We start from the raw sequence: 15,931 nt of genomic DNA, 5'->3' as shown, positions 1-15,931 counted from the left end.
TCTGACGGAGAAAAGAGCGCGTAAAAAGTATGGAGGGTAGAGGTAAGGAGAACTGTCTCTGTGTGTGAAAAAGTGTCCTTTAAGGGTGGTGCTACAGTAGCAACCGGGTAAATCTTAAAAACGGCGCCGAAAGTTATTAGAATAAGATAGAGAAATAAAAAAGGACGAAAGAACTGTAAGCGCTACAAAATCACAAAAAGTATTTTATTTTAAGCTGATAAGAAAATGCAATCGATGTCTCCACGCTTTACCATAGCAATAATTTTAGGTTATATTGACGAAATTAGTTTGGACTACGTAAACATGTGAGGTCTTGTATATTATTACACTGTCACAAACTACTCTAGTCATTAAAAATATTAAATTTTCTAACTCAGCATACTTCAAACAGTTAAGACCTGCTCAATTCATATCATACCCTGTGGCTATGATAGCGCCATTCTAGAGGATTTTTGAGCTGTTATTTAGTGCTGAAAGTGGGACACTTTTTCAAGCTTTTCTAATATGAAACGGTTTTCCTTACCTCTACACTCCATAATCGGAACATAGCCTTAATAAACTATAGCCTGTGATTTTGTCACAGCTGTCAAATTCGGTGTCAAACTCATTAAAGAATCTGACGACTTTTTGGCGGGAATGCGAGGTACGAAGTTGTGTGAATTGTTTTATTTTGTCTATTTAGTGTTTCTTCGGGCTTAAATGAATAACTGTGGCTTATTAACTGTTTAGAATGTGTGAAAGTGCACAATTGTGAGAAAATGAAACAAAGCCGCTGGACTTAGCTTCTTGGAATCCTCCGAAAAGTATTTATTAAATGACCACCATTTTAATGAGATTATATTTAATCACATATCATCTCATTTGTAAATTTAATTCGTTTTTAATGATTTACGTTATGTCACGACTAGTTTCCTTAGTTTTTATTATTATTCATAAACTGTAAATAATTAAAACGGCGAATCATAAAAATGTTATTACTTGACGCTGGCACAAACCGTGTCGGAACCAAAAATTAAAGAAAAATAATCTGACGGAGAAAAGAGCGCGTAAAAATGAAGGAATGTTCTCGAATGCGCGCACACGGATTCGGCGGGGCGCGTTTTTTATTTATATCCGAGTCGGCTCTGTCGGATGGCTGTTGAGGTAGTCAATGATTTTTTGTATGGCCGGCGGGACTGGTGGGGGTGTCGGCAGGTGAGCGCCGCTCGCTTGAAACCCATTCTCGTCAGCACTGTACAGTACGTTGATCACCTGTGAACACGAAGGGCATTAAAACTGGATCTTTAGACATTTTGCTGGTGGTAGGACGCCTTGTGAGCCCGCACGGATAGGTACCACTACTATTTCTGCCCTTAAGCAGTAATGCGTTTCGATTTGAAAGGTTGGACAGCCGTTATCTATCTATCTATACCTAGTCAGGTCATAAATTCTGTCACATGTTTAATGTAAAATAATTGAAACAAGTTTATTCATTATGTAACCATTTATATACCAAAATGAACTTAACAAAACATAGATTCTTATGACACTAAAGTTTATTCAAAATGACCTCCGTGATTTTGAATACAGGCCTTCAATCTGCGCGGCCAGTCGTCTATCGCAGCACGAACGAGGTCCATGTCAATATCGGCGGCTGCCTTAATCAAGGATGTCTTGAGTGACTCCAAATTGGGATGAGGCTTTGAGCACGCCTTTTCCTCCAAGTGTTGCCATATCTTGTAATCTAACGGATTCAAATCTGGACTGGAGGAGGGCCAGTCTTCGTGCCGGATGAAGTCGATTTCACGCGCTGCCAGCCAGTCTTGTGTGCTCTTCGCTCTATGAGCTGGCGCCGAATCTTGTTGGAATACCCAGTGCCTGTTATTGAACATGGTATGAGAAACAGGTTCCACAAGGTTCGTCAGGACTGTATTTTGATACACAACTGCATTCGTTTTTACACCTTTCTCACAAAAATGTACCTCTGTTAAGCCCCAATAAGAAACTCCCAACCATACCATGAGCGAGGATGGAAAATGACCTCGTTGGACACGCGGAATACGGTTGCTCGGATCTTCACTACTGTGTGCGTACACCTTATCATTTTGTTTGTTGTAGCTCTCTTCTACGGTAAAAATTTTTTCATCCGAAAAAAGAATTTCCCGATATTTTTATCCCACGTACCGCTTCAACAAAGCGCGGCATCTCTTCAGTCTCAGGTCCATTAGACGAGCATTCAAACGATGTCCTGTTTTTCTTCGATATGCCCGAAGCCCTAAGTCTTCATTTAACACCCTTTTCACCGTGGTTCTGCTTAACCCCATCTGAAGGGCCAACAGTTTCTGCTTACGTTTGGGATTTCTTTGAATTCGCGCCTTCACAGCTTTTATCACTACTGGAGTCCTAACAGACCGAGGGCGACCACTTCTTGACCTGTCATCTACACTAGAGTCTTCATTGTATCGTTTGATGGTACGATAAACGAATCTTTTGGTTACATTCAAATTTTTCAGTATGTTAAAAATTTGAATTGGCGCGTAACCGCAACGATGCAACGCAATAACTGCAACACGGTCTTCTTTAAGCGTCCACTCCATATTTAAAAATGAGTAAAATTCTATAAAGTATACATTTTTATTTTCATGAACAATTCGAAATTCGAATTCAATAAACTTTTTTGTGGCCACCATTCTAAAAGAAAAGTTTTTACTGTGTGACAATACTTATGACCTGACTAGGTATATTATTATATAAAAATGAATTGCTGTTCGGTAGTCTCGCTAAAACTCAAGAACGGCTGGACCGATTTGGCTAATTTGGATCTTGAATTATTTGTGGAAGTCCAGAGAAGGTTTAAAAGATAGATAATCATGGAAATGCTCGGAATTAAATAAAAATAACTATTTCGTTTTTCCTTTGATATCTCCGGCGTCAGACGGATTCCTTTTGTTTGTTTTAAGTTTATTTTATACAAAATTTTAGGTTTTTTATTTATCGATTGAGGCACTACGAAGTTTGCTGGGTCAGCTAGTACTTAATAAAATTAACACTTTACTCTTTAAAAGCAAATAATTCGCCTGATACGTTCAGCCAATACCAGCCAATCCCCTCTCTAGCTTCGATAGAGCGTCGGGGACATTTAGAACCGATTCGTATGTATTTAAAGAAAGCGTTAGAACGCTACTTTGAACGAGCGGCGCGACACGAAAACCCTCTTAACGTGACCGCCCCTAATTACACATCCAACCCAGGCGATGGGGCAACGTAAATCCGCCGTCGCGTCGCCTGAAACATTGTCGGATAAACAGGGTCAACTCTCGTCTCGGTGCTTTTAGGCTCATAAATTACCAGTCATCGTCGGAATCGACGAGAAAACTAGCCCATAGGTGGGTGGAGAAAACTACCCATTTTAAGGTGGTTGGCACATTTACGTTGTAGATGTCTATGGGCTCCAGTAACCACTTAACATCAGGTGGGCTGTGAGCTCGTCCACCCACCTAAGCAATAAAAAAAAAAGACACAGACCACTGAGTTTCTCGCCGGATCTTCTCAGTGGGTCCCGTTTCCGATCCGTTGGTAGATTCTGCGAAGCACTGCTCTTGCTAGTGCTAGCAAACCCCCTCAGATTTAGCTCCGTGAGCTCACCTACCACACATAGTATAGCTAGAATAGCCCCTTAGGCTACCAGCGAATCGCTAGGGGAAAAACAGGTATCTTATTTAAGTTTTTTTTATTGCCCTTGTAGGCAGACGAGCATACGGCCCACCTGATGGTGAGTGGTTACCGTCGTCCATGGACTTCAGCAATGCTAGGGGCACAGCCAAGCCGCTGCCTACCGCTTAATACTCTCCACAAGCCTCTTTTGAAGAAGGACATTTCAAAGCGCTCGGGAAACACCGTGGAGGGGAGCTCGTTCCATAGCCGGATGGATAGCAAAAAGGACCTCTAGAAACGCACTGTGGATGAACGCAGCGCTTCCAGATAATATGGATGAGCTCTGCTCCGATGGCGGGAGGTGCGATGATAAAAAGGAGATGAAGGGATCATCTCAAACAATTCCTCAGAGCACACCCCATGGACCATACGGTACAAAATACAGAGGGAACCGAAGTACGATTTACCTGCCCGTCGGGAGCGACGTATTGATACTGCCCCTTCACAGCCAATCCGGTGTCTTCTTGCACCGACCCTCGCTGCTCGTGGTAGATTCCCTCATCTGTGTATGGACAATGTTCATTTTTCACGGACTTCAAAAAATAATGTGGTCCGACTGTATGTCTTGTGTCTGATGAGTCTTTTTTTTAATAGACGTTGCTTTTTTTTTATTGCTTAGATCAGTGGACGAGCTCACAGCCCACCTGGTGTAAAATGGAGCCCATAGACATCTACAACGTAAACGCGCCACCCACCTTCTTTTTTATTGCCTTTGTAGGCAGACGAGCATGCGGCCCACCTGATGGTGAGTGGTTACCGTCGCCCATGGACTTCAGCAATGCCAGGGGCAGAGCCAAGCCGCTGCCTGAACATATAGGTTCTAAGGTCTCAGTGTAGTTACAACGGTTACCCCACCCTTTAAGCCGGAACGCATGACTGCTTCACGGCAGAAATAGGCAGGGCGGTGGTACCTACCATACCTACCTAATTTTTTTTAGTGAAACATGTATTCGATTCTTGTTCACGGAATAAGGTCGTGTAATCAAAATCAAACTTGCAAACATTTTAAATAGCACAAGTACAATTAATTTTAAATAGCAATTTAGTTACTTTATTTCCTTTGTAGGCAGACGAGCATACGGCCCACCTGATGGTGAGTGGTTACCGTTACTTATGGACTTCAGCAACGGAAGGAACAGAGCCAAGCTGCTGCCTACCGTAATAGCGTAAGCTTGTATGGGTGGTAGCGCACACGTTGGTTCCGGTAACCACTTAACACTAGGCGGACAGGATGAACGAACACCCATTTAAGCGATAAAAAGTATTTATGCTCGTTTTGGGCAAATTAATGTTGTTTTACGAATAGTGAATTATGGTTGCGATGTTTGTATTCAGTCTCCCGGGATTCAAACACAAGCTTCATGTGCCGATGGTTATATAAGATACGAAATTCATACGGGTGTTTGTCTGTGCGTCTGTACAATAAAACCCCACAAGATGTTCAGAACCTACATATACATAGGTTTAAGAAAACTATTAAAGAACATCTGTGCAATAAAGCTTACTATAAAGTCAATGATTATATCTAGAAGATTGCACAAAGTGGGAATGAGTTGCTCGCTCCGGGCATTTCAATATTGCCATCATTGTTACGTTATAAGACTCCTTGTAAAAATGAATATTTAAAAAAAAAACTAAAATTGAATAAAAAAAAAGACATGCCCGCTGAGTTTCTTGTCAGTTCTTCTCATGACGGAGGCTAGTTTTTGTGAATTGGCCGTAGTTATTTTTGACGTTCAACAAGTATGTAAGTACTTTCATTTATGTTGAATAAAAAAAATTTGATTTCATTTCATTTGATATACCTGTTTCGATTGCCCATTTGTAAGAGCCATCCGGGTTCGGACCGTCAATGTCGTCTCGAATTATCTGGCTGTGCCGTTGACATTGACCCAAGGACGCAACTGCCATGAACTGCGAAGAAAAAAAAAAGGCGCCATTTAAACAAGATGGCGATACCGCCCTATCGCTAACTTTTACGCTATCGAGAACGTTAAAAAACTCGCACTAAGCACACCGGCGAGAGACTCAGTATGTGTACATAAGTTCATAGATGTAATTACATATATTGGAAGTCATATAGCCGCTTAGAACCGCTACTTCCGTTGAAAATTAGGTTAGGAGAATGGCATATTGCCTAGAAGTGTTTAACATCCACTCAAGCAACAAGGTCGGATAATGGTACTAATGGTGTATGTAATAAATGCTAATTGATTCTAACAATTGAGACAAACATTGGGGATGTTAGGATGGCTTGTTTAAATATAAATTACGAATAGAGAGATTACTTGAAAACCGATTTTGATTATTTGAAAGAAAAAAAAAACAGAAATATTTAATATCGCATATAACCTACACATATAAATAAAATTGGAGTGTCTGTTTGTAATATTGAAATAACCGCTTTTTACTACATGCATATGAAAATATATACGGTACGTACACCAAAATAATATTTTTTACAATTTTTGTCTGTCTGTCTGTCTGTTCCGGCTAATCTCTGGAACGGCAGGACCGATTTTGATGAGACTAGTTTGAAATAAAATTTCATTAGCACCTCGTACAGAAGTATGTTTTTTCAAATTGTCGTTTAGTGATTTGATTGTGTAACCTAAAATGAACTTTAATGAGCATTACATAGAGAAAGTTTTTCGTATGTTTTTCTAGACCGCGTCGAGTCGTCCATGATTTGTTTTTAAATTATTATTAGTATGGTTCTCGGGTATTTGTCAGATTTCTTTCGTGGCGCGCTTTCATCGGAAATTGGCGCCAACAAGATGCCTTTTTTTTCGTATCTATGCTGATAGCCTGGAGAGGCTATTTCAGCTTCACGAGCTCACGGGGCTCAAACCTGACGACGTTGCTAACACTGGCCCTAGAAAGAGCAGTGCTTCGCAGAATCTACCACCGGATCGGAAACGCGACCCAGGAGAAGATCCGGCGAGAAACTCAGTGGGCTGTGTGTGAGGGTTAATTCACTCGCCGAGTCCTTGCGGGTTTGACGAGGATGGTGACCGGAAAGGTGCCTAAACTTTAATCGTCATTACTAAAAGTATTGCTAGAGAGAAAAGATACAATTTATGAAGAGCGAGAGTGAGAAAATAGACAGAGCGTCTCGCGAACCACTCGACCGTGGAGAGAGGGAGAGGACAAAGCGAGTTAGGTCGTTTCTCTTATACACATCATTCCCTATTACAAGAGAAATTTGATTTAAGAATGAAAAATTAAGAAAACCACAATACTTCACACCGCAAAAGAAGTTTCACTTCATTCACGTGCACCAAGTTGTACGCTTACCATATTTTTTTAATCGATATGTAAGTAATTATAATTTATGTAATTCATATTATGGTAAATATTGTAGTGTTGACAATTGTTGTTTTTTTATAGTGTTGGTTATTAATATGTGTAATTTTCAGATGCCTGATGAAGGTCTAATAAAAGACCGAAACGTTGCAAAAATAATAATGTAATTTGTTATTATGGTCCTATCTTGTCCACATTCCTGAGATACAAAAAAATATTTTATAATAATTATGGACGACAATATTGATAATAATTTATGTAATAATCTAGTAACGTCATCAGTGTGATTAGTGCGAGTTTTTTAACGTTCTCGATAGCGTGAAAGTTAACGCAACTTTGATACATGCAGTTTGAATAGCGCCCCTAGCGGCAAACGTAGGCAAACGATCCCATTCCATACAAATATGAGGTAACTCTTACGCTATAGAGAACGTTAAAAAACTCGCATTAAGCACACTGTTCGTGAAGTGTGTGTGAACTTTGAAGTCTGTCAAAATGACATTTATTCTTTTATTTAATACATAAATAGGTCAATGAGGAAACTAAATTAAAGAGCGGGCGGTTAGCGTGGTCTGGACATGTGATGCGTAGAGAGGAGATGCATGTGACTAGGAGATGTACGGAAATGGTAGTGCAAGGTAGAGGGGGAAGAGGTCGACCGAAGAAGACATGGATGGAGTGTGTGAATGACGATATGAGAGAGAGAGAAGAGTGAGTGCTGAGATGACGGCTGATAGAAGAGAATGGAACAGAAAAATTCACTGTGCCGATCCCATCTATTGGGATAAGGTGGAGGAAAAGAAGAAGAAGATAGGTCAACGAGCCTATATGGTATTAAGTGGTTAACGGAGCCCATAGACATCTACAACATGAGACATAAGTTCTAAGGTCTTACTTTTATAACAGTACAACGCCTGCCCCATTCTTCAAACCGAAACGCATTACTGCTTCACGGCAGAACTAGGCAGGGCGATGGTAGCTACCCGTGCGGACTCACAAGATGTCCTACCAAAAGCAAGGTGTACTTTGAGAATTGAAAAGATACATTTTTCATTTTTGTTTTTCTTTTGTTCGGCGCTACGGAACCCCCAATGTTTCTTCTCCGGTCTTTATTAACTTACCTCAAGCACAGCTTCAAGTGCCTTATGTGACCACGTCAATATTGAGCAAGAGATGAATACGAATAAATAAATTATATAAGATTCTGAAGTACGTCCGCATGTTGAAAACCGTTCTCGGTCTTATGACGGCCCATTTTTAACACGCTTTTTTATATACATATAGACGAATATACAGGGTATTACAAAACTACCCGTGAAGCCGAAAGGAGGTTAAATGGGTTATAACGAGTCCATTTACAATATTTAAGATCCATATTAACGCTGTATATCATACCACAAAAAAATTAAAAAAAAAAAATTGTTACTGTAGTTGCAGATAGGCAGAGAATCGACGCTTTTGAGATGTGGTGCTGGCGACGTATGCTACGAATACCATGGACGGCCCGCCGCACCAACATATCTATTCTCAGGCAGTTAAAAATAGAAAAGATTCAACGTCTATCCACAATCTGCCTACAAAGAATATTGCGGTATTTTGGTCATGTTACACGTAGGGATACCAGCAATTTGGAACGCCTTGTGGTGACCGGTAAAATAGAGGGAAAAAGACCTAGGGGTAGAGGTCCCAAACGATGGTCGGACCAAATAGCGGAGGAACTGGGGATACCCATCAGCGACGCACTCCACCGGGCTGCAGGGCGGGATCGATGGAGACAGTTGGTTGACGAAATCGGACGGAGTCACGATCCTCAGCAGTGAGGGACCGATCGAAAAGAGAGAGAGTTGCGGCCTACCGCAACTCTCTCTCTTTTCAAGCCAAGAGCCAGAGCCAAGCCGCTGCCTACAGCGGCTTGGCTCTGCCCCTGGCATTGCTGAAGTCCATGAGCAACGGTAACCACTCACCATCAGGTGGGCCGTGTGCTCGTCTGCGTACAAGGGCAATAAAAAAAATAACACGTTCACTGCCGTGTTGGTCACCGGTGCCCTACGCGGCGCTAAGTATGTCGATTATCGTTAAGTACTCTTCACAAGCCTCGTTTGAAAAAGGATATGTCGTAGCGCTCAGAAGAATATGTCATATATATATATATATATATATTTTTTTTTCGGGCAGATGGCCGAACCTCCTACGAGGTCCCCGCGCAAAAGGGGCGCGCGGGGTATGTGAGACTCAACGGTCTGCATGGTGTTGTGAGCAGACCGCGGGCCCAAGGATTTTAGGGCCCACCCACTAAACGACTCCCCTGCACTCTTACACCCGACGTCCGATCTCCGTCCAGGGTCAGAACCCGGTCAGAGTAGGGGGGTTCCCGCGGTCAACACTACAACCAGACACGCGGCGCCACCCCGAGGACGCCCGACCGACGGGTCGTCGAGGCGATAGTCGACGACCAACGACGTCGGTCTCCGCGATATTAAAAGACGTAACCTAACGAAACAACCTAAACGACGACCTAAACCTATAATAATAAATTTATACATACATATTTCTAGACATAATATGTACTTTATTTGTTATTTTTATTACAATACAAGCTGACCCGGCAGACTTCGTGCCTCAATCGATAAATAACAAACCTAAACTTTTGTATAAAATAAATTTAAAACAAATAATAAGAATTCGTCCGACGGGGGACATGTCAAAGGAAAAACAAAATTGTTATTTTTATTTAATTCCGAGCATTTTCATATTTATCTATATTCATATCATATTTCCTTGCAAACCTTCTCTGGACTTCCACAAATAATTCAAGACCAAAATTAGCCGAATCGGTCCAGCCGCTCTCGAGTTTTAGTGAGACTAACGAACACTATTACTTCTAGCGAAGAGCGAGACTAACGAACAGCAATTCATTTTTATATATATAGATATATATATATAGCTTCTGGTTCATAAAAAAGAGTAGTTAAAAAAACATTTTTTTTAAACTCTTTGATTGCTCTGTAGGACAGACATAATTAGAGACATAATTACTTCAGAGCGCCGCGTAGGGCACCGGTGACCTACATGGGAGTCAAAGGGTTAATATCTTTATTTAGTAGCACGTGGATACCAGAAATAAAAAAAAAGATGGTTAGGCAAAAAACCCAATAAGATTGCCGCCTTAACGACAATCGTAAAAAGAAACACATATGTATATTTCTAAGAATAGTTTCATTAACAAATACATACGCTTTGAGAATAGGTTAACATAAAATTATAGATGTAAATTTATTTTTATTACGAATTGTTTCGTTCTTTTTTGTCCGAATATTTAGTGTGTACTGTGACAGTTAACATTTTAATGGCGTGTATGTATAGGTAATGTTTAAGACAACAGAGATACGTGATTGAGAATTTAAATAAGACTCACTCACGTGTCTGGGTGTGGTGGTATTTTTGTTTATAGCTTTTTTTATTTGCGTTACTTTTAGCGGCGTAACAATATCTTATCTTATACCTTTAAACGAACAATTCTTATATATGAGTCGACTATTATCAAAGCCGGCAATGTGACTTTTGGACAATTATTGGTAAATCAGAAAAACGAATTATTGACTTTGTATTCCATTGGCAGTCACAAAACTCTTCTGAACGACATCTTAGATAAATAACAGGTTAAGTATTAACCTCTATTTAATGCAGGTTTTGAACCGTATTCTTTGAAGGAGACGATTATATTCAAATCAATCTGTATTGACATATCAATAACATTTTTTTGTCCAAATGCACAGATTGCCACCTTTGATTGATAATAGACGACTCATATATCGTGGTTAACGACTTTTAGTAATATTAAGACGTTGTTCTGACTATTATTTTAAATGATGAAATGTTGTTTTGATAAATATCACAAAATGTAGGGTAGACTCCGTAACGCCACAGTATAAAATGGCGGTACGTGGACAGAGTCGTGGCATTCCGTATCAGACAGTCATCCAGTCCGTATCGGACGGTCCGTCCGTCTCAGCAGTGAGTCTCTGACAGTCAGTCAGTCAGTCAGTCGGTATGTGGAACGAAACTGTCAGTTTACCCTATCATTGTGAAAGTTGTGTGTTGAGTTTCAATAATTATTATTCAAAAGGTTTTATTGACTTTTATAAACTGAGTTCAACCAAATACGAGTGATGACGGAAACTACCGCTTAGCCATCCGTGGCGCTGCGCCGACATATATATAATCTGAATCTCGGAAACGGCTCCAACGATTTTTATAAAAATTAGTATACAGGCGATTTCGGGGGCGTTAAATCGATCTAGCTACGATTTATTTTCAGAAAATGCTGTTTTATTCGTGTTTTCAATAATCAACTTTATCGATAATCAACTTAGTGACTCTTCCCGACATCTATTGGCGAATTAACTAACTGCTTTAAAGACACAATAACACTAAAGCTATTTCAGCAGATGGCGTTGTTAAGCCACCCGAAGCCTCTTAAAAATGCCTTTTTTTTATTGCCCTTGTAGGCAGACGACTAGCATACGGCCCACCTGATGGTGAGTGGTTACCGTCGCTCATGGACTTCAGCAATGCCAGGGGCAGAGCCAAGCCGCTGCCTACCGTAAGCCAAGCCGCTGCCTACAGTAAACGATCTTGGAATATTTCATCATTTTGTCAATATGTAATTCGTATTTAAATATAATTTCTAAAAAAATCAATCCTGTTGCAAATGATGTGACAATAAAAACCAGCAGCGTAACGACAAGTTCTTTTATTTGTGCGAGAATGCAGAAAGCAGGTAGAAATGGCTGGCACGGCTTGTTTTATTAACACTATCCCCCCTTCGTTGGCTTTGGCTGGCGGCGGCGGCGGTGGCTGTGGCGGAAGGGGGCGTGTTAACATGGCTTGGCGGCTTGGCTGGCGGCAGGGCATGACAGCTGACGTCACGTCCGTTACAATTTATAAAAATAAAAAAAAAATAGCGAGCAAAGCTCGGTCATCATCTAGTGTATAGATTAATCATGATATAGATATTTTATCTATTGTAATCTAAGGTGCGAGGCACCATTGCCGACTGGACCTGATGTTCAAATCTCACCTTAATCTAATCATTGCGCAAAACATTAATGAGCTGGAACAGTGTAATAACATTCAGAAACCATTAACCATTAACCCGATGACCCGGTGTGGCATTAAAATTATGATTTTTCCTTTTGATTCAATCATTAACATAATTTGTTTTTTTTAGATGAAGAATAATTTGTATCTCTCTGTTATTTGATAAATTTGATATGTATCTTTATCAACAGACCCACTGAGTATCTCGTTGAATCTGCTCTGTGGCCGCGATTCCGATCCGGTGGGAGAATCAACGAAGCACTGCTCTTGCTAGGGCCAGTGTTAGCAGCATCTCTGAGGCTGATGCCCACGAGTTTGGCCATCAGTCTGGGATAGCCGCTCGAGGACACAAGCGATTAGGGATTCTAAGAGAGCTAAACACCCGAAAAAGGCTCTCTTCCATCTGCCGGGAACGTGATATGAGCTTCTTCGGACATATCATGCCGTCTACCAGACATTACTGGTGGTAGGACCAGTTGCGAGTCCGCACGGGTAGGTACCACCGCCCTGCCTATTTCTGCCGTGAAGCAGTAATGAGTTTCGGTTTGAAGGGTGGGGCAGCCGTTGTAACTATACTGAGACCTTAGTACTCATATCTCGAAGTGGGCATTTACGTTATAGATGTCTATGGGTTCTAGTAACCACTTAACACCAGGTGGGCTACGAGCTCGTCCACCCAATTAAGCAATAAAAAAGGCACTTAAACCATAAAGCTTCTCACCCCCTGACGTTTCCAGAATACTATAATACTACTACTGCGCTGGTATTATGACCCCGAAATGGGTCTTGGTCTCTGACAATAAGCTTTGCCTATCATCCCTGCGCTGCGCAACGCCTCGCCACTCCGACACTTAGAGTTCACGTAAATTTCCTTCCACAGCCTCAGACCAGCGGTACTTTAATCTTAAAAAATAAATCTACAGTGGTTTTTACGGATGTTCCCTTATAACTACTGAACCATGCATCCGATTGACTTGAAACTTGGTATCCATGTAGAAAATACATGTACTTAATAGATAGGCTAATATTTATATGAGCGTTGGACTCCCTACACCAGTTGTAGGGGCGTTAATGATGAGAATCTTGGTGGGGGGTGAGAAATAATAATGTTAATTTTAAATGTCCAGCGAAGCGGACGGGTACAGCTAGTTTATTATAATAATAATCTATATCTATACTAATATTATAAAGAGGAAAGATTTGTTTGTTTGTTTGTTTCGAATAGGCTCCGAAACTACTGGACCGATTTGAAAAATTCTTTTTCCATTAGAAGCCGACATTGTCCCTGATGAACATAGGCTACTTTTATTTATTTATTTTTTATTTTATTTTTTTGGTTTCATGTGTGTTTTAATGTTTCCGAAGCGAAGCGAGGGCGAGTCGCTAGTAAGTAATAATTTGATTGCCAATATACATCATCAAAGAATTTAAAAACTATTGGCCGTACGAAGGCGTGTCTCGAGAACGAAATGCAAATTAGATTTTTAAGGTTTCATTGCCTAATATCGGAGTGTCGATCTTTTTATTATTAACCGGACTTTAAAAAAGGAGAGGAGTTTCTCAATTCGACTGTTTTTTATGTGCATTAATTAATTAGACAGAAAGAGACAGAGAGAGACGGGGAGAGAGAGAGAGAGAGACGGGGAGAGAGAGAGAGAGAGAGAGGGAGAGACAGAGAGAAAGAATAGAATTAAATGCACACTGAAACACTACATTAAAAAAAAGTCAACAAGTAGATACTTTTGTACAATAGGCGGTCTTATCGCTAAAAGCGATCTCTTCCAGACAACCGTTTAATTCACAGAAATTCTGGAAAAGATAAATATACAATAGGTATGTTACGGTATTACTATTAATAATACATTGTTAAAGAAAAAATATATATACATATATAGGTAAACCATAAATAGATATATACTCAGAACTTTGAAGTCGCTTTTCTTATTAATACGCTTTTATGCTTTTAGCTTCATACATATGTTTTAGTATGTATGTTAGTGTGTAACGGAGATGGAGGAGATGTATGGAAATGGTAGTGCAAAGTAGAGGGGGAAGAGGTCGACCGAAGAAGACATGGATGGAGTGTGTGAATGACGATATGAGAGAGAGAGAGGAGTGAGTGCTGAGATGACGGCTGATAGAAGAGAATGGAAGAGAAAAATTAGCTGTGCCGACCCCACCTAGTGGGATAAGGTGGAGAAAAAGAAAGAAGGAGAAGTTAGTGTGTAACGGAATCTTTGAACATGATTTTGACCCCCTTCAAAACGTCATAATAACTCGGAAATTGGCATACTTATTAAGGACCGATGACAATTCAATATTTTAAACAGTTTGATCCGTTAGGATCTAGGATAATCAGGATTAGCGATTTTTTTGTTTTCCTGAGACCCGAAGTGTCTGCGTCAAGACCAAGAAGGAAAATTAATTACCAGGTGCGCCGATCGTCTATTTCTCGGATAAGTTACCGACTGATAAAGAGGAAATATTTGAAAAATTGAAAAACCAAAAAAATATAATATTGAAATTAAACTTTAAAAAAACTAAAAAAATACGCTTTTGTAGAAAACCCAACTAAAAAATAGAAAATAAATTTTAATAAATTTGAATAAAAAATAGTTTAAGAAAAAATGATTTTATTGTAAAAAAAGCGTGGGGTGCATGGTACCAATAGTTATAAATATTTTATGAACAGATATGAGTAGAATGGTTATTTTGATAATATCCTAGTTTTCTTTTTAACTATTATTTATTTATTATGCTTTTTTTCGTATTAATTCACTACTATTTCATGTCAAGTGTTCATACCACGTTAGTAATAGGTAGGTTAATGTAATGTATATGGTAGGCAGCGGCTTGGATCTGCCCCTGGCATTGCTGACGTCCATGAGCGACGGTGACCACTTACCATCAGGTGGGCCGTATGCTCGTCTGCCTACAAAGGCAATAAAAAAATTTGTTTAATGTATCATATTGTGAATAATTTTTTTTCCCTTACATTATAAGTTAGATTAGTTTTCGTTATCGTGTTGTTTTGTAAGGAACATTGTTGCTCACATAACTTATGTTGCAAGCCAGATATGGTTTCTTTTTACTTGTGTTTTTTATGTATCTTTTTAGCTTGTGATGTGTATTGTGAGTCTAATAAATAAAATACGCGATGTCTTTGGTTGAGTTCAAACACAATCAAATACCAATATTTAGAATGAATTCACGAACTACTCCCAGTCATTAACACTTCAACCTCATCACGTCTCAAGGCTACACTTGACGCCAACTAACCGACGAGAATGTATAACGGTCAACTTTAAAAAAAAATTACAAAAAAAGTCACAAAAAAAATTATCTTGAGTCTCATAGTTTAGAAATAATAAAAAAAAAAACTCACCAAAAAAATAGCGTTGAGCCTCATAACTTAGAAATTTGAAAACGCTGATTCAGAGTCAGATTAAAAATTCAGACAAAATGAATACAAGAATTAAAAATTAAAAAAAATTGTATTAATATATTATATTCCAATGAAATATTTTCCCGCCGTTTTGCCAGCGCACTGTAATGGCGGCGGCTTGTGTAAGCGTACTACACGTGACTGCACTTTGAGAAGAGCTTAAACAAGTGGCGACCTCCGACCCATCTTATGTTACGTCTGATATATCTGAATTGGTGCCATGCAGAAATGAACCAACGATTAATAACAGTTTTAACATTTCGGGGGGAAATCCTCATGGACTACCTCCGCCTAGGGAAAGGCGGAGGGGCGTGCCGGACTCCGGCTAAAACCACCCCGGTATCTCCCCACAAGTGCGCGCGGGGCCGCGGTAATCGAAATTCTTCC

At 39.9% G+C, this 15,931-nt stretch overlaps 1 protein-coding gene across 1 annotated transcript; it reads right to left on the bottom strand.

Annotated features, from left to right (window-relative positions):
- Positions 1-773: 773 nt before the first annotated feature.
- Positions 774-15,931, bottom strand: LOC119630411 (endocuticle structural glycoprotein ABD-4). The gene is made up of 4 exons (XM_038019757.2): positions 15,485-15,931; positions 5,499-5,607; positions 4,101-4,195; positions 774-1,251 (listed from the first exon to the last, which is right to left on the bottom strand). Exons 1-4 carry the CDS (start codon positions 15,506-15,508, stop codon positions 1,108-1,110), a joined length of 372 nt encoding a protein of 123 aa, XP_037875685.1. The 5' UTR covers positions 15,509-15,931; the 3' UTR covers positions 774-1,107.

The sequence above is a fragment of the Bombyx mori genome, chromosome 24 (assembly GCF_030269925.1).
Source record: "Bombyx mori chromosome 24, ASM3026992v2".
NCBI classification, from domain to species: domain Eukaryota; kingdom Metazoa; phylum Arthropoda; class Insecta; order Lepidoptera; family Bombycidae; genus Bombyx; species Bombyx mori.
The sequence above is the reverse complement of the archived record's forward strand: the minus strand, read 5'-3'. Positions and strand labels throughout refer to the sequence as shown.

Coding starts and splice junctions, on each gene's coding strand:
- LOC119630411 (XM_038019757.2), bottom strand. CDS start 15,508: ATGAGGCTCAACGCTATTTTTTTG. Junction 5,608..15,484: donor GGCTCAACGCTATTTTTTTG/GTGAGTTTTTTT, acceptor TTTTCTTCGCAG/TTCATGGCAGTTGCGTCCTT. Junction 4,196..5,498: donor CAAATGGGCAATCGAAACAG/GTATATCAAATG, acceptor GTCCATACACAG/ATGAGGGAATCTACCACGAG.